An 18,914-nucleotide genomic window follows, 5' to 3' on the forward strand; every position below is an offset into this window, starting at 1 on the left:
TGTGTTTGTATTGAGTAAGACAATGAAAAATGCACAAGTTCTCCCAGGCTTCTGGTTTTGTCTTCTCTGGGGGTGTTTATAGCAGGAGAACTGGAGCTAATAACAGATATGTTGAATTCTTTGGTACTTTAATTCTTTTTGTTTGTTGTAAATTATTGACCAACCAAGTACAGTTGATAGATGATGCAAGGAACAAACAAATTCTCTTGCAGTTGCTGAGCAGTGTTCCTTCTTTTCAATTGGCATTTTATGACAAACAGTAATAAATGTACAAAATTAGGGCTGTGCACAAGCCTAGTGGGTCAGCTTGGAATGTGAAGTAAGGGCAGGTACTCTGCAGGAGACAATAGCCTGGCTAGGGAGAGCTTGTGAAGCACTGTTTGAGATCCTGAAGGATTGCAGAGTAAGAAGGATGGAAGCTGATGTGATAGCACCAAGTGTTCTTGAGGGCATCTCCGTGATCAAGCCAGGTCATGCCACTGTTCTGACACTTCACTTGCCACAAGTGAGTGCTTCAGTGGAGTACGAGTGCCATAGAAAAGAGGGCAGGAGTACTGCTATAATGCTCATCTGTAAAGAGCTGCTAGCAATTTAAAGCGTGAGGAAATATAAGCATTGTTTCTTGTGATGCCTCATCCTTCTTCCATGTAAAAAGAAGGCACTTCCAGCAGCACTCACTGCTGCATGTGTGTGTGTTGTCTTCCATGTACTTGCCAAGCTTACTAATGGAAGTCCAGCACAAACTTGAACTCTGCTGCTTGAGTCCCGGCACTGTTTCCGCTGCTTTTCAGAGAATCATAAGATCATAGAATGGCTTGGGTTGGAAGAGACCTTACAGATCATCCAGTTCCAACCCCTTGCCATGCGCAGGGATGCCCATGTTTTCACAGAAAATGAACAGAAGCAGAACACTGTGTTTTGAGTATCTTGAGTATTTGAGGTTGTATTTCTGGTCATACGGAATGCTAGAGAGGAGGTGAGTTGATCGATTGTGCAGAATATCATGGGAAGATATTTGTTTGCACACATGGGTTCATGCTGAAGTTAGAAGGAAGGGTAATTGTTGAATTGCCGGAGCTGCAGTGCTAGCTGAACATACGATGAGAGGATTTGCGTTGCCTTAAGCACAGCTTGTTTTTGATGGCTCATGCAAGGTTGTGTAAACAACTTAAACAGAACAGCTGAATCACAGTCACATTTCTGCATGTGTGATGAGCCTATGCTATAGGTAATGTCATGTGTGTCCTTTGCTTCCCTTGCAAAACCATCCGTCCTAGATGTGGTGCAGAAAATGCTTCAGGCATTTATTTTGTCTCTTGCATGACCCCAGACTTTTGGTCCCACTGGGCTTTGTTTACATTAGCCAGGTTGTTCCCTGTGACCAGTGCTGGGGTCTTGCTGTGCCTCCCCTCCTTGGGGAGCATCCAGCCAAGGGTGCAGTGCACATATAGAGATGCTGTGTGACCTGCTGCAGCCACAACAGCCTGCACTACCAAAGACCTTTGTGGCGCCAACTAATACAGCTCACTTCTGACTGCAAGAGGATTGGGAGCATCGTGCCATCCTCAGCGGTGTGGTGATGCTGAGCAGCTATAACCTTTTCTGGCAGCACAGCTACTTGCAGAGAGTTTATCTCACTGTACCCCAGGCTTACGTTTGGCAGGGAAAAGAGATTTTTCTTTGTTGCTAATGGGATTAAAAAGCAAGTTTCAACCTGGGGAGTTGCACTGAAATTGCTGTTCAGTTCTCTGACAAAAAGAGTTTGTTCAGTGGTGAGCGTACCAGGGTGGCTTATGCTGAGGTCACTGATAAAAATAGGGCTGTTCTGACTCTCACCAGTGAGAATGAAATAAATCTGAGGTCCTGAATGTTCTGTTCTGTTACACTCTGCTTCTGCTGACACCAAGACTGATCACTGAATCTTTTTAATGTTTCTGCCAACCTGCATTTTTCCCAAATGCACAGTTTATGCCAATCTGGTCTCAACCAGAAACAAGTAATGAAGAGGCATAGAGTATGCACGGAGTACAGTTGAGTCCATCTGTATTTGAATCTACTCAAAGTAAAATAACTTAGCGTTTCATATTAAATGTAATTTAAGCCAAGCAGAAGGGAGCAGGGAGTGAGATGGTCTGTGCTTTGATCTTCCCATCTCAAAAGACAAGAAATGTTTGAATAGAGCATCTCGGTGCTGTGTAGCTGAGTGGAGTGCATGTCCTGTCTCTGATGTGCCCAGCTGCCTGAGCTACCAGCTCCTGGCTGCCCCGCTCTGAGACAAGACAAGGCTGTGTCACAGAGGGCATTCCAGAGCCAGGAGAGAGGATCTCTGCAGTGATTCAGCTGTGAGGCATCACTGCTGAAAGAGGGAGGCTCGTGAGGCTTGCTTACAAAGGGCAACGACTTGTATTTGAGTGTACTGTGTCCTTCTAACTAAGCTAGGTTAGTTCCCGTTACTCCTATCAACCACATACTACTGAAGTGCACATAGAGCACAGAGCAGCGTGATGCAGACACCTCCACAGGGATTGCCAGTGCTGATCTGTTTTGAGAATTCGGGTAGGTTAGCCTAGCAGGGAATAGCACTGAGCACTGCTATGTCTGGTGTCCACCTCACTTGTTCAGAGCAAACACACATTTATGGACAGCACTAAGCTGTACATTGCAGATTTGTTCCTGAAGCCCTAGTCCTGTCACATTACAAGCTCTATAAACAAGGGAGTGGTTTTCTCCACTAATGCAGGGTCTAAATATAACGCAGAGATATAACAGATGGGAAAAAAACACGAGACAGTGAGACTACACTAGTCAACATTGAAAGCCTCAGCCACAGCATGACTTTGTTAGATTTTCTTTGGAGTAAATATTGCCACGTTTCCTAACACTCAGCAATGCGCAGGGGGCAATAAGGGTGATGGCAACAAAGATTCATCTGATGGTGTGTGGGGCACTCCACAAAGGTTGGGAGGGCTGAACTGCCTGTGCACTTCACATGCAAACTGTGTGTAAATTAAGAAATTGCAGCCCTTTCTTTCCCCTACTGGGAACTATTACTCTTGCTATTTATTTAACTAAGTTGGGGGTGGGGGGGGGTTGGAAGCAGCTTCTATCTGCTATGGTAGTTCTCTTCCTCTTCTAAAGCTCCTTGTGTTCTCAACGAGTTTCTGGCATTCTCTGACCTGAAATATGGGAAGTTTAAAAAAAAGAAAGACAAAGCCATAGAAAAAAAGGCCCAGTGGCACAGTTCTGCTTTCCTACAAACCAAGCAGGTGGCATGCAGATTACCACTTACATGAGGGCCTCGTATGTCCCTGAAAAGGTGATTCTGCCTGTCACTGTTTTTCTCTAATAACCCTCTTTTTCCTTGGATTTCCCATTTGGTTTGTTAGAGCCTTCAGACTGGACTGTGGTTTGGAGAAACTCTGAGATATGTACTGCCCTCTGCCCTCACAGGCAATGTGTACCCATTTGCATCAGCACCTGCTGTAGCATAAATGGGTCTCAGAGGTGGAAGACAGTTATTTGTGTTGAGTTGGGCTTCCTTTTTAAACTGGGAGCAGTGTCTGCAGAGACATCTACCCCCAGGCAGTGCAGGGATGTGCAGTTCTAACCCTGCTCATCTTGGCTAAGCAGGTGTTGGGCCATAGAGCAGCTGATGTAGGGCACTAGCAATGAACTTGCTGTGCCCAGGAGGACCTGCTGTAGTTCTCAGGCCAGCCAGGGGCTGATGGGGGTCTTAGTGCCATGCTGCGTGGTGCAGAGCTCTGCAAGACCATTCCTCTATGAATGGTTTTCATATAGGTTTTTATACCTAGCAGTAACCGTACAACTTTCTGTTGTCACATGCAGGCATTGGATGGGATTTGGTTCTGTCTATCCTGCAGCATTTAAATCAAGAAGCATTTTCCAGTCCAGCTGCTGCATCGCACTGGATGCTACTATTTGAAACATGTAGGGGTTTTATGATTCATCTTTTATTATTGTTATTATTACTCTATTATTCATTATTATTTATTTTCCCACCCATTTCAGACATGTTCAGAACATGAGTGAGATAAAGACTGATGTGGGGCGAGCCCGAGCCTGGATAAGGCTTTCTCTGGAGAAGAAGCTTTTGTCTCAGCATCTGAAGCAGCTGCTTTCCAACCAGCCACTTGCCAAGTAAGTTGGCTCTTATTCTCACAGCTTTCTTTCCACACCTCCCTCACTGGTGAGCTGGGGGGCCCTGCAGGCTCAGGGCACAGCCTGGTGCCTTGTCTGGATTTGGTGGTTTCCAGACAGAAGGGACTGAAGGGCTGTGGTGGAAGTTCTGCCCACCCAGCAGGACAGGAGTCCACTTCTCTGCATAGTAAGCTGATGTTCAGGAAAAAGAGGTTCGATTTAGGATCAGTGGATTGAACCAAGCCACTTCACAGACTTACGGTCCTACAATCTTGTGCAAGTGAAGCTGCAGCCTTTTTTACAGCGGTGCTGTGTTATGACTCCAGCAGGCACAGATCCCAGCTGCAGCAGGACTGGGCTGGAGGCCAGCCCTCCCATCCACACAGCACTCCCAGCTCTGCGTCCTTTTGCAAGCACAGGCACTGCCAGCTCCCTGACTTTGTTCTCTCAAAGAAATCTATTAAAAATAAATAAATCTTATATAAGGAAAATATCCCAACTACTGCATGCAGTTCTTAGCAGAACTGGCGCTATGATGAGTTGCATGCTTGATTCTGCTGGAAGCTAACAAATACTGCAATCTGCCAATGAGTGAACAGCTAAAGACGAGCTGCATGCCTCTCTTGAGTTGGACCAGGTTAATTACTGGTGGGCTTTTGCACTGCTTTGTGCAACCAGTGATGTGCACTGGGTTTGCTGACCTGAAAGGGTGGCAGCAAGCTTGATGCTTGGTTTTAGATGGTCTGGTGCCTTCTGTTTGGTTTCATCTGTTGGAGCACAAAGCTGAAGGAAGATTAAGTTATTAGACATGGCTATTCAGTTCTGGGAAGATATATCTCATGGAAGATAATCGTGGGAAAGCTGAAAGAACCTTAAATGGGGCTGTTCTCTGTAGGCTCAGGTTGTGAGTAGCGCTAGTTTACATCTGCACTTTGCAGCAAAACCAAAGCTGACCCTTCAATGAGATGAGCTCTATAGCCCTGCTGCAGCACCATGGGAGCTCAGAGTGGTCTGAAAACACATGTAACACAGAGGATAAGTGCTCTGTACGGTTTTCTGGCAACATGCATGAACTGGGGAATCGTACGTTTCACACCTGCTGTGTCGATCAACTCTTCCTTTGGTACTTTTTCAACAAAACAGCAATGTATCTTTTTCTACCAGGAAACTTTACAAGCGTTATGCTTTCCTGCGCTGTGAGGAAGAACGGGAGCAGTTTCTGTATCACCTTCTCTCACTCAATGCTGTGGATTACTTTTGCTTCACGAGCGTCTTCACCACAATTGGTGAGTTGGAGAATCAATTATTTTACCCCTGAATAAAAATTTCTTGCTGTTGGGATTTGTGAGAGGAGACCTCACGGTGGCCTTCCAGTACTTGAAGGGAGCTTTAAGCAGGAGGGGAATCACTTGTTAAGACAGTCTGATAGTGATAGGACAAGGTGGAATGGTTTTAAATCAAGAGGGGAGATTCAGGTTAGCTATTAGGCAGAAATTCTTTACCCAGAGAAGCTGTGGGTGCTCCATACCTGGAGTCACTCAGGGCCAGGCTGGATGGGGCCTGGGCATCTGAGCTGCTGGGTGGCAGCCGTGCCCATGGCAAGGGGTTGGGGCTGGGTGGGCTTTGAGGTTCCTTCCAACCCAAACCGTTCTGTGACTCTGCGTTTCTGTTGCCACTGTGTGAGGGATCGAGCCCTTATCTGCAGCCCTTGGCTGTTGCTGCCAGCTCATAGGTGCTGGATGTTGCTGTGGGAAACCATCTGGAAAGCAAGGCTGTGTGGGAGCGTGCAGGATAAGAGCGTCCTCACAAAGGAGGGTAATCAGCAAATTGTGCCGCAGCACCTGGCTTTCTCATTGTGTAGTCTCTTTCATCTTCCCTCCCCGGCAAGCCCTCTACATCCCAATGCTTCTCTCTGCCTTTCCCTAAAAGCACACCGAGCACCCTCCGCAGGCTGACAGAAACACGGAGGTGGAGACGCGAGGCGCTTTGTGCTCCGCTATATGGCATCAGCCTCTCCCTCTCTCCTTAAACGCCCCGAAGATTCCCCCTCCTTTTCTTTCCCTTCAGAACGAGAGCAGACATTGGATGTAAGTCCCCGCTCCCTCCCTCAGGCTGGTGGCTCAGCGCGGCCCTGCAGCACCCCCGCGCGGCACCAGGCGGCCCCGGCTGTGGGCGGGCGGCGCTGCGGCACGGCTGGGACGTGAGGGCGGAAGCGGACCTTCAAGGGAAGGCCGTGCTTTGCTCCATGGGTCGCATTTACCACTGGGGGAGTAAAGGCCGAGAGTGACGTTTCCTCCCTCTGTGTTCTCAGTGATCCCTTACAGGGCAGTGATAATCCCCATCAAAAAACTGAGCAATGCGATAACCACATCCAACCCGTGGATTTGCGTTTCGGGAGAGCTGGGAGACACGGGCGTCATGCAGATCCCTAAGAACCTCCTAGAAATGACATTTGAGGTGAGTGTGCTCTCTTTCCGTTTTGCCTTTCAAGCACGCTTCCACATAAACATCAGCTTTATTGTCTTGAGAACACAACATTTCAGTCTCTGTCCAGGTTTGCTACATCCCTTCCAGCCAGGCAGTCCGACCCCTGTGCTCTTCTTCAGTTTCCCATCGTCAGGTACTATCGCAACCAAACTGTAGAGCTGCCGTTCTCACTGGGCTCTTTTCTCAGTGCTTAATGTGTTTACTTCTTTGCATTTGGCTTGCCCGTGCTTCCCTATGCCTTCCCACCCACCACGTAGTATAGGTTGGCTTGGTGCCACCCCAAAGCAGCTGCTGGCTGCAGGAAAAGCTCAGTCAGGCACCTGTAGCTCCAGGCTGAACCATAGCCAGTAAGCGGTGATTATGTAGGAAAATCTGCTAAAGTTGCATCTTTTGAGCATGTGCAGACTGATCTTAAGCAACAACAGTAAAACAAAACCATGCAAACAAAAAACTCATAATCAAAAAAATGAATTTTAACACAACTATTTTCCTGGTATAACACCTGACTTATTGAAACAGTAATAAGTTTTCCACATTTCTAACGAGCAGAATGACAGACTATACTAATACGCTTCCAGAATATTCTCTTGCCTGAAGTTTTCGTAAGAAATAGCAACTTGGGTAGCCACACACTATGGAAAATGTCAGCCCAGGCTGCTTGTTTGGCAGTAACAACAAAACCCAAGGTCTTGTAAGGGAAGTGTTTAGGTGATGTTAGTAGACATTGCAGCCAGCCCCACCTACAGTTACATACTGCGCTGGAATTCGCAGTCCTTTTTGTCCTCCTGTCTCATGAGGATGGTGTTTGTCATGCTCAATAATGAGCAAGCTGATTTTTGAAAGTAGGGATCTAGGGACTGTGTTGGAGTGTGGGGTGATTCCTTTCCAGCAAAGGTCAGTGTGCTCAAAATGCAGTTTTGAGAAGCTGTTTCTTCTTAAGTTCTTTTTCTTCCACAGAAGCGCACCTTTATATCAACTTAGTTCAGATGTTTGCAATTAACGCTTCTCAGAATTACTCAGAGTCCTCACAGCAAAGACTGTAGACTCTTCGTAACCTTTTAAGAGTTCTCATTTCACAGTATTTATTTTCTCCTGTCTTACAATGAAACAGATTATTCTGCTTTTCAAAATGTTCTGCCTGTTTGGTTGAAAATACTTGCTGTGTCAATCAATGGAGATTGAAGAAAAGCATACATTTGGGACCATATATGTGTATGCTGTCTGGGGGTAGGGGGTGTTGTCTGTCGTTTTTTCTTTTAATGAAGTAACAACTGTTATTCATTTTTCTTTCAGTGCCAGAATTTAGGAAAGCTGACGACTGTTCAGATTGGTCATGACAACTCAGGGCTGCTGGCCAAGTGGCTGGTTGATTGTGTCATGGTCAGAAACGAAATCACAGGACACACGTACAAGTAAGCAACAAGTTCTATTTGTCCTTGTCTGAAATTGACTGAAATCTACTGATCAGTCAAGAAAAAGCAAGAAAGCATTCTCCTTTTCAGGTGGGCAAAACTATCGTGGAGCAGCATAGGCTGATTTAGGTACCTGATAGAGCTGGGTTGGTCTCCCCACCCCCGGCTCTCTCATTTCAGAAGCTCTAGTTGAAGCCAAGTGATCTGATAAATATTAAATGAGGCTTGAGCGCAGGATTTTCTTTACATCTCTGAGATAGGAGAGACGGTGTGGATGCTTTTGAAATGATTCATATGTTTACATCTAATAATTAAATCCCTTTATTTAATGTAGAACGGTAACATTGTGCACAAATGAACCCAAGAGCTGGAATGATAGTTTAAGGCAAATCTTTGGGCTTTTGGGGCTGGGTTTTTTTGTTTTATTTTAGTCATTGTTTTTAAAGCATTCAAATATTGTAAGTAGTTTAACAAACACAGAGAAACCTAGATTAATGTTCTGTTGAGTACATACTTCTTGCTTGTATGTTATCTCCTAACTCACCATTGCTTTTACAAATGGTCTGGCTAAACAGGCAGTTCTTTTTCTAAATTGAAGAAATTGAATTAAATTGAACTTGGAAAATTATCCCTCAGAGGGGTGAGCTCCAAAGCTTAAAGTTGAGGGCATAGTATGGGGGAAAGAGGAAGGACACAGCTACAAGCGGTGGTAGCATGGATGTCTGCATAGAGCTCACTGGGACTGCCTGCATGGCTGCAACTGAAAGATAACCCAGCAGAGAGCTACATGTGGCCCATTAAATAAGGGTATTGCACCTCTTGTTCTCCAGTGCTTTCATGCTAGTTTTGCACGTTTCCCTTTCCTTAAGGATGAAGGCAGATGTAAATCTCTGGTTTGGTCTTTTCAGCTGTGGTGCAGCAGAATACTGCCTGCTGAGCTCTGCTCTGTGAAGAGCTCTTGGCTGCAGTGTTTCCTGCCTGCTCGCAGTGTTGATGGGTGCTAGCTGTCCCTCTGGCTTTGAGATGAAGTTACCTACCCATGTGTCTGACCCGTGTTTCTGCTGGGCACTCGGCAGGTTTCCCTGTGGGAGATGGTTGGGAAAGGGCGTTGATGATGGCAGCTTGGAGCGAATCCTTATTGGAGAGCTGGTGTCCTCCACGTCTGATGAAGAGCTGGGAAAGCAGTGCCGTACTCCACCCCAGCAGAAGTCTCCTACCACAGCTCGGCGTCTGAGCATCACCTCTCTCACAGGAAAGAACACCAGTAAGTCCAATTCTTCCTCCCAGGGTTCTAGAGAAGGGGGCAGTGTCAGGACAGCTGTGAGCAGGACAGCTTCTGCCGGAGGAAGGCTTGATGCAGAGGAACAGCCACAAGCTTCTCTTTTTCCTATTCCTGTGCCTGCAGCTTGCTTTGTGGGGGTGAACGTTGCCACTTTCTTTCTCCTAACAGTTGTCAGAGAATATACCTCTACCTTTGGAGCATAGAGGTATGGGATGGGGAAATAGGAAGCAGCAGAATCTGCAGTAGCTGGTGCTGCTCTGCTTCCTGGCTCTCTCTGTGTGGTCAGCAATTAGACAGGCACCTCTGGGGGTCATTCCAGAATGTTGTAGGTGCTGTGAACTGTCCTCTAGAGGATCCATTTCCAGAGAGAGCATGGGGACATCAGCTTCATGTCTCTAACATTGGGTTTTGAGAATAGCAGCACTCAGCTACAGCACAGTACAGGGCTGCAAGGGCTATGTGAGGCATTCTCCGCTACAGCATACAGGTGAGCACAGTGCACACTGTGGATCATATACATAAATCTGTTCAGCTCTGGTAAAATTAGATGAAGTGATTGCTGAAAGGTCAAGCAAGGAAACGTGAGCCTCCAAGAGCAAATTAATCATCACTGCAGCTATTCACATGCATGAAGGAGCAGCCAGCAGAGCTCCTTGCAGAGTGTTTACTTAGGTCTGGGAACACTAAGGCCCAATTATTTGTTTTTGTTTTGAGCTACAGGAGATACTTTTTCAGACCTATCAGAGACTGCAGAGGTCATCACATACTAAAATCATAGAATCACAGAATCCTTAGAGTTGGGAGGGAATTCCAAAGGCCATCTAGTCCAACTCCTCTGCAATGAGCAGAGGCACCACAGCTAGAGCAGGTAAAATAATACTGAATTATTCCATGCTTCCAGAGAAACGATTTTAGGACATGAAAATCTTTACAGATATGAAAATCTGGAAAGAAATCAGAACAATCATCAAAATGATTAAAGTCTAGGGCCCCTACTGAGGACACTGGGGAGCTCCTCAGCACTGGTGCATGCAGGGCTGACAGAGCAGCCCAGGAGTTCTCTGATGGGAGGCCGTGGGGCTGAGGGTGGCTGTCATCCTGCAGCATGGGTATCCTGGCAGTCCTGATGCTGGCAGAGCTCTGGGGCCATATAGGGCTGTGATGGTAACGATGAGCCCCCTCACAAAGGACACCGTTAGCTCTTTGATGAACAGCTGCAGCCCCCACAGTAAGGCCGCCCTAAGATACACAGGAAGCCCACAGTGGTACACTGTTCCCTCAAGCACCTCCCATCACTCATCATCAAGATCCTTACGATCTCTTCTTGGAGCCACTGGAGCAGAGGGTCAAGGTTTTCTGGATGTTCTTGGAAAAAGGCAGCCCAGACCTCATCTGGGAAGTTGTGCCCCAGAGCGATGAGCACCAGCTCTTCAGGCCTCTGCTCACCCTGCAGGCCGTTATCTGAGTGTTCTGCAGACAAGGTAATCATCATCTGACCTCACTTATTATTTTGGCCTGCATATAGCACAACTCAGCTGCTTCTTTGCCCATTGGATGGCACAACTATAAGAAGGCTAGTGGAAACAGGTCATGTAGGTGACATCATTATTGCTGTCCCTAAGACAGGCAGCAGCAATGCCCCAATCCCTCAGCAGCAAACCCTCCCAGCCCTTGCTCCCTACCAGCCACCCTGGGGGCTGTGTTCCCAAACCACTCACCTCTGCTGATGCAAGTGCACCCTGCACACCTCAGCTGCCTAAGACAGACAGAGCCAGGGAAGTGCTGATGATGCTGTGGGATGGGCACCAGGGTCTGCTGCCAGCAGCCCCACAGCACAACCCAACTAAGTCCCCATTCATCTCACAGATATGCTTGATTGCAGTCTAGGCACAAGTCCACACTGGTCTCTGCCAGTGCTCAAATGCATGTATTTGGGCACCACCTGGGCCTCCATCACAATTCAGAGCGGGAATACAGCATACATTTTAATAGTGAAGTTTGCTTTCTCTTGGAAGTAACGGTAAGGAGTATTCTCTTGCCTCTACTTCTCATGCTCGTACAATGACCAGATGCATCTAAAGCAGTTACTTCTTGTGGCTCATTATGGATCCAAATCAGGAATTCATAGGTGCGAGGTTTTCTGATGTGAGTTGCCTAGAAGCACGTCAGACAACTTGCCTACAACCTTTCCAGCCCATGTCTCTTCATCAGAGGTTTGCTGCACTCTGTGATGGACAAGATGTGATCAGCTCAAATAAAATATTTATCAAGCCAGACCCTTGGGTTGTGCATTTTTAAGTAGGGCAATTTATTTTACTATTCCAGGATTGCTCCTTAGTTGCTTATAATTATGACTTGGATTTACTCAAGACAGATGACTCCCTGACTCTTTCCTGTTGAAGATACAGAGTAATTCCTGCAGTTCAAGCTATGTCGTCATGAGAATTTGATGACCGTTTTAAAGGTGACATCTTCTTTTCTGTGGTTTCACAGAGCCAAATGCAGGGCAGATCCAAGAGGGAATTGGAGAAGCTGTGAACAATATCGTGAAGCATTTTCACAAGCCAGAGAAAGAGGTACTTCTACTGATCATTACCTGTCTGTTGTCCACAGCAAGTTGTCAAAATAGTTTATAAGAGAAATTGACTAGTAGAGATTGTTAACCTTTAGGTTTTAAGCCCGTTGGCATACGAACAGGACGAGGTGTTCTCACAGGCTCTCCCTTTCCTACAGAGAGGGAGCCTTACCATTCTGTTGTGTGGGGAGAATGGCTTGGTTGCAGCACTGGAGCAGGTCTTCCACCACGGATTCAAATCAGCTCGCATTTTTCATAAGAATGTCTTCATCTGGGATTTCATAGGTAAGCTGGTGTGTGACCTGGAAGTAGAAGGAGATGAAAGATTAGGGCAAAATGGCTACTTATGTACAGACTTGAGATGCTATTCAGCAAGGATGCGGTTTGCTCCCGCATAGCAAAATGCAGATTGTTTGAAGGGAATGAGAAGCTGAGTGGAAGATGAGAAATACAGAACTTTACATAACAAGTAAGTGTCAATCTCTGCAGAAATTTAAGAGCACTTCAGGTTCTAGTCATGTATTCACAGATAAATGTTCAAACAACTGTTTCCCTGCCCAGAAGAGGAAGTGAATTGGAGGTTGGAGTAGAGCAGCAGTTGGTATTGGAAGAAGAGTTGGGAAAGTTCAGGTAATGAAGCGTTTAGATTTCTAGCTTAAAATATGCTGACAGGTTAAGATTCTTAGCCTGAGGGTAAGCGCTTATTCAGAGAAAGTGAAAAATCAAAGCTGATGGTATCACAGTGAAACCATTGATAGATGCTGGTGCGGTGCCTTGATGTTACATGTGTCGTACGTCAGTGTATCTGCTGACCACAGCCACATAGCACAGGGGGAGATCACCACCCACCTACTGTTTTCAGGGTGAGGAGTCTATACATAAACTGAGCAGTAGCTCTTGGCAGGTTTTTCAAGGACTCCCTTGGGTTAGGGTAGGGTAAATCTTGGTTGTACCGAAGTACTTCTCACTGGACTCTGGTTTTTCTCCCTACCACAGAAAAAGCTGTTGCCTATTTTGAAACCAGTGACCAGATTGGAGACAACGAGGAGGCCCTTTTGCTTCAGAGATCATCGTGCAAAACCTTCTGCCATTATGTGAATGCTATCAACACAGCTCCAAGGAACATTGGAAAGGATGGCAAATTCCAGATTCTGGTTTGCCTGGGGACAAGGTACCGAACTGCTCTTCATTATGTGTGTCCTCTTGTGCTAGACGTGTTACTGTTATTACCACCTCTATTTTTTCATTTCAAGAGACCTTGTGCCTTCTATTACCAGTGCCTATTTTAGGCTGCTTTAATAGTAGACAAAAATTGTAGCAAAGAAGTGGTAATCATGCATAGGTACTGTCTAAGCCTCCAAGAATGTTCTTAGCTTTTAAAATACCTGTTCACTTGACAGTCGGATGTATGAAATCTGTACTTTTGATGAAGTGCAGACTTTGGGAATACAGAGCTTCTTTACAAGAACTGATGCATTTCTAAATCTTCATTGAATCGCTGCCTATGAAAATGGGGTGTCTGTTATGATTTTGACAAACTATTCTAGATTTATCTTTCCTCCCACGTAGGTTGCTTCTTGTTTTGCGCTTGTGGGGAGTAGAGAGACTCAGTTGTATGTTACTGGGGAGCTGGTATATCTAGAAATGTTCTTGGAGAAGCATGTCAGTTTCAGATGTGTTGTGTATCGTGCTGCAGTCACTCCTTTCCTCCCTTGGCAGGGACCACTTGCTGCCCCAGTGGATCCCCTTACTGGCGGAATGCCCACTCATTACAAGGATGTATGAGGAGAACGCCCTGCTACGGGACCGCATGACTGTCAACTCCCTTATCCGAGTCCTACAGACATTGCAAGACTTCAACATCGTCCTAGAAGGATCGCTCATTAAAGGAGTGGATGTTTAGCATGGCTTTGCTGAGAACTTCATTATTCCTTTCCCAAGCAAGCAAACCACAACTGGGAGACCTGTCAGGACTTGAACGCGACGGCAACGCATCGCTGCAAGGCACCACTGCCGGCTCCCATGGGAGCAGGAAGCCCAGTCTGTGCTCCGTCAGGACTGTCCTCTAAGGCTGCAGAAAGCTAAGATGCAGTATTGTAGTTTATTTGAAACAGAAATTTAGTATAAAATAGAGTATTTTCATGTGTTTAGATGTGTGTAAATACGCTATCTTCTTTAAGAAATTATATTACTCTAAGAAAGTTTTCTTAGACTGAATGTTCTTGTTCTGACTGTGAGTAGCTCAAACCCAGGGGAAGGGCTGGGGAGGGAAGGACTGCGGTGGGAAGGGATGCTGCTACTTGCTTGCAAGGAAGAAGCCAATCAATGTGTAAATACAGCGCAAACTCAGCAGGGCTTTTTTCAGGTATTGCAGATGAATACAGCAAATATCCTTATGTAGCCATTGTGATTGTCTCACTCTTGGAAATGTTAGTGTATGTTGTTTATCCTGCTGTACGTGGTCTCCCTTCGTTTTTTGTTTGTTCAGAGACCCAGCCCTTTCAATGCACAGAAGTTGTGAATTGTCTTTTTGTTTTTGTTTTTTTTTTTTCTGTAAAGGTCTTTTGTGTCACTTCTGTTGATCTCCAGAAGAGGACACAGGAGCTGAAATGCTTCAACACTGGAGATGTGAGATGCTGAGCCTTGGAGCCTGCCACCTGTGGAAGTAGTACTAGAGATGGGAAACGATGGCTTGTTTTGCTCACTGTGTTCCTTGTCTGTCTAGGTGATCTGGAGTTCCCCGTTACTCCCAGCCAGCTTGTGTTGTGGATGGCTTTTTTTCTTTCCCCCTCCCATCAAGAGGAATTTGGCTCCTACCAAATTCTTGATGTACTTGAGGGAATCATTGCCGCAGACACCAGTGTTGTGTGATACTGAGCTGGTCTTGTAATGCTGACAGGTTACTAGTCTTCCTTTATCCCACAGGGCAAGTGTTCCTCGAGGGACAGGACCTTTGATTATTTTGGTGGTTTTGTTTGTTTCTTTAATTATCCAGGTACAAAGTAGAAGAAAAAAAAAAGGGAATGATGTGAAAGGACAAAGAAGGTGGTGTTCTGAGGATCTCCCACATTCTTTCTGGTTAATGTGTTAGTAATACAGTGTGTTTGTATAGCTACAGTCTTGAAGAGGAACAGGGAGCAACTGAAATCCGCTAAGCTGAAAATTTAGAGACGAATTGCATTGAAATTGTGAGGTGCCGTGCAGCAAATACAGAGTGTATTTTCCTTGTTTGTAGTTTGGGAGCCGTAAAGGTCTGAAGGCATCGTTAACTTCATCTAGTTCCAGTTGTGCAGGTTAGTTTAAATACAGGTGTCTGCTATAACTTGTTTATTCCCTTTGATCTTGGCCATTTTGTCAGAGGATTTCCTGGATGTCTCACAGCTGGAGCCATCAGCTGTGGCTTGGAGAAGCCCTCGGTGGTACTGTAACTGCCTGGCACTTTGCTCGCAGGCAGCATTAGGAGGGGCTTTGCAATGCACATCTCAGTATGGTGCATACATGGTAGAGCAAGGGCGGAGAGCTAAGGAAGGGGAAAGAAGATGAAAAGTAGGGTTTGCTCTCTCACCTGTCTCTTGTCAAGCTGCTTTCCTTTCCTATGATCGTTCTACTGTCCAGTTCTTAGAGCAGCACACGTTTTGGTGTTAAGGTTTGCACAACATCCCTGGCCAGAAGGAAACTCTTCATGTGGCTCCATATCAATAGAAGGGAGAGTTTTACGTTATAGAATGGTTGGTTTTGGTTTTGGTTTTTAAGAAAGTAAAGAAGCCAGGAAGTAACCGACTGTAACGGGACTTCCAGCTTTTAATTACTGCTCCTTCCTCCTGTGCTTGTACTTTCTTAAACTGACTGAACTCATCGCAGACAGTGTAGGCAGCACTGCTGCGTCACCGCTGTGGGTGGTGAGCAGTTGATGTTAGGGCAGTGAGTGGTGGTGTGAGTTGGCAGCCCACAGCTCTGTGACATCTCTCTTGCATTTCCAGGAGGGTGAAATTCAGGGCGTGAGGGTTTTCTGAGCAGCCAGACACATCTGCTTAAAGTCTACAGAAGATGTGTGACAGCCCTATAGCAGCAACTGGAAATGTGTTCCTCTACCGGTAAATGATATGTTTAGCACTAAAAGCCACATGGCAGAATTATTTGGTAATGACTGCTTAGGCAATGTTTTGATTTCTTATACAACTCAGGCATTTTATGTCTGATAAGTGTTGTGCATGACTTTTTCATGTGCAGCCCAGCCTAAGTGGCTTTCATTTAACTGAAATAACAACCTCTTTAGTCCTTGGATTTCTTTGCAAGCAGCGTCTGCATTCTCTACCTGGATACTTCTCAAAAGTATACTGCTGCATGGCTCTCAGATTAGTGTTTATTTATGACTTAAGCAGTCGTGACATTCACCTAACATGACATGGGTTAAGTGCAAGCAAGATAAAGCAGAAACACAGGCACCTCTAAAGGTCAGGAATGGGTGAATGTAGGCTCCAAAAAGGGCAGGAAGATGAAGTATTTCTTAAGTTAAAATAAGTCAAAACCTGAGACATTTGAAAATTCAAAACAGGGGCTTCCCCTATTTCAGACTCCATTAAGGAACCTTTAGCACTTACCTTGAACACAGTTTCACATCTTCTTATTTAGCGAGCGTTGACTTGTTTTATGTCAGGTTTCGCATCAGATTAACGATACGATAAAAGCAATGTCTGTCTAATAACTCTTTGTAGGCAATAAAGCACCCTAAGATGTGCCGAGGGGTGCGGCAGTGTCCCTGCTTCCCAGAAGGTGGGACGTTTGACAACCTTGGGAGTACGATTCTTTGCAGGCTTATTTTCATGTATGGCTTATTTTCGTCAACTACCTTCATTTGTTGGAAACTGTGAGGTTTTCTCTGTAAGGTTTACAGAAATCGTTCTGCCTGCTAGAGCGGCAAACCTATCAGGATCCTTCTAAGCTAACGCAGTTCTTACTTCAGTGTTAAAGCACCTTCATTGGTTGAGAAAAGGGAATGTGGGAAAAGACCAAAGCTCTGCGGTATCTGCTTTTAAAGAACAATTCCTACCCAATACCTGTTTGCAGATGTCTTGAGTTTGCGTTGTCCTGTTATCCTGACGTCTGGCATGGTGATGACTGGGGAGAGTCAGAGAATCCAATGCCTCACTGTGTACAAAACCTGTATTTATAATTCTCTGAAGCAAATGCGATTCTACTGTTTAGTGACAAATCTGCTCATGTTTATTCTGAGTTGGCATGTGTCATTAGGAATCAAAGCTGTCTTTTTAGAATAGTTGTGCAAAGGCGTATTCGGGAAAATTCCTTCTTTCAATCAAATGAAGGTGCGCATCTTACGGGGAAATATTGTGTGTTACACTTGAAATGTACAGATGTGCCCTGTATGGCTTCAAATGACCCTTCGGTGTCTCCATTGAGTATATTTTGTCTTTACATCATTACTAACCGAATAAGAACTGGATTATTTTCAAGGTGACATTAGTAAAAGTATTGTTCTATCAAGCACTTTAACATACATATCACAAACTGACATGGGTTTTTCAGGTTTTGAAGTACATTGAAATACAGCTTTTCATGCTATGTCCTTTACAAATAAAACTGTGAGAATAATGGCTGGTGTCGCTTTCTCCCTGCAGAAGAACCAAGAGTCGAGTTGCAAGCCAGAAAGCTGATGTGAGCTTTTCCCCTGCGCCTGGGTTGCTCTGATACTCAAATATGGGTTCAAAGAGCTGGACTGCAATTCCTGCCCTCCGCTCTGTCTGTTAGCACACACCGTGTTGAGAGAGGTTGGTAGAGAAGAGACAGATGGGTGCTGGCAACAAGGAAGCTGCAATAGATTGGTAACAAAATGCCCTGCTTGGTAGGTGAAGGCTTTTCCAAGTTGGACTGGATTTTCAGAGATGGCCCTGCTCTGTGCTTCCCAGCTCCTCATCTGCTAGGTAGACTGAGTAATTGTTAAGGTCCCATCCAACTTAAGTCATTCTATGATCCTACGATTATGGTTCTATGAGGGAAACTCTTGGTTTAGAAAATGCGGTCTCAGTAGAGGACTGCAAATCTCACTGCGTGTATGTAGACATCCTCAAATACATCGTTTGGGGATACCACTGTTTATCAGCAGTGTAGCACCAAAAATATAGGATCCCCTATGGGTGAGTAAGACCCACAGAGCTGCTTGTTGTCAAATGTCAGTAGGAGTGATCACACTTAACATACTTCCTTACTGAATGCTTTAGGCCGATGTGTGGAAATCAGAGATGGAATGGTGTGGCTTCCTAAAGACTGTAAATACTTGATGTACAGCAGGAGTGAACTTGTCCTGATGAGGAAGTGCAAATAACTTCCTCCCCACTGCACCACCAGTGGTACAATCTGGGAACGCTGCCGTGTTTTCTGCAAAGGGTAAGTAGAATAAAACTGTCTGAGAAAACACACATGGGTAAGAGTCAGAACAGCTCACTGATCTGATCTGTTGGTGTTTCAGGTAGGCTTCTTGGAACAAACTGTGCTCAAGTTGAGAGCAAAGTTGCTTCCCTCTCTGTCACCCCATCAGCTCAAAGACTGAACTCCTGTCACTGCCATCAGGGAGAACTTTACTGCTGACATTCACATTCATTCTCCTGCTCTTCCATCAGACGTATCACCAAAAAATGGTTTGAGTTCTACATAGGATGTGAAGACAATGGGAAATCTTTCTGTATGGCTTTCCTCTACAGTGGTTTGTTAAGGTAAACTCTCTGCCTAAGCTACTGTGAAGCTCATTTGTCACTGGAGAGGTACAGTTCTGCAGGATGGGCTGACATTGTAATGGGCCCATCTGTATTCTCCACAGACCTTTCAGAGCTTTTCTTTGGGGAAGAAGGGGAGCAGGGGGGAACAAACCCACCCCACAGTGCTTACCCACAGCACAGTACTCAAGAAACATTGCTGTAAAGGCTCTTTGCTGTGTAACTGAATGACAGCCTTGTTATCATTCAATAATCGATTCAGTGGGATCCAG

The 18,914-nt window shown here is 45.5% G+C and overlaps 1 protein-coding gene across 1 annotated transcript in view; it reads left to right on the forward strand.

Moving 5' to 3' along the window:
* DENND5B (DENN domain containing 5B) overlaps window positions 1-17,526 on the forward strand; it is a 104,064-nt gene extending 86,538 nt beyond the window's left edge. Inside the window, exons 13-21 of the mRNA XM_072332954.1 lie at window positions 4,030-4,158; window positions 5,323-5,444; window positions 6,470-6,615; window positions 7,939-8,057; window positions 9,134-9,321; window positions 11,833-11,915; window positions 12,073-12,199; window positions 12,911-13,085; window positions 13,634-17,526. Of these exons, the coding sequence (XP_072189055.1) occupies window positions 4,030-4,158; window positions 5,323-5,444; window positions 6,470-6,615; window positions 7,939-8,057; window positions 9,134-9,321; window positions 11,833-11,915; window positions 12,073-12,199; window positions 12,911-13,085; window positions 13,634-13,817 (1,273 nt within the window). The 3' untranslated portion in view covers window positions 13,818-17,526. The remainder of the gene's footprint in view (window positions 1-4,029; window positions 4,159-5,322; window positions 5,445-6,469; window positions 6,616-7,938; window positions 8,058-9,133; window positions 9,322-11,832; window positions 11,916-12,072; window positions 12,200-12,910; window positions 13,086-13,633) is intronic.
* The last annotated feature ends 1,388 nt before the right edge of the window (window positions 17,527-18,914 follow it).

This window comes from Excalfactoria chinensis, chromosome 1, assembly GCF_039878825.1.
Source record: "Excalfactoria chinensis isolate bCotChi1 chromosome 1, bCotChi1.hap2, whole genome shotgun sequence".
Taxonomy (NCBI): Eukaryota; Metazoa; Chordata; class Aves; order Galliformes; family Phasianidae; genus Excalfactoria; species Excalfactoria chinensis.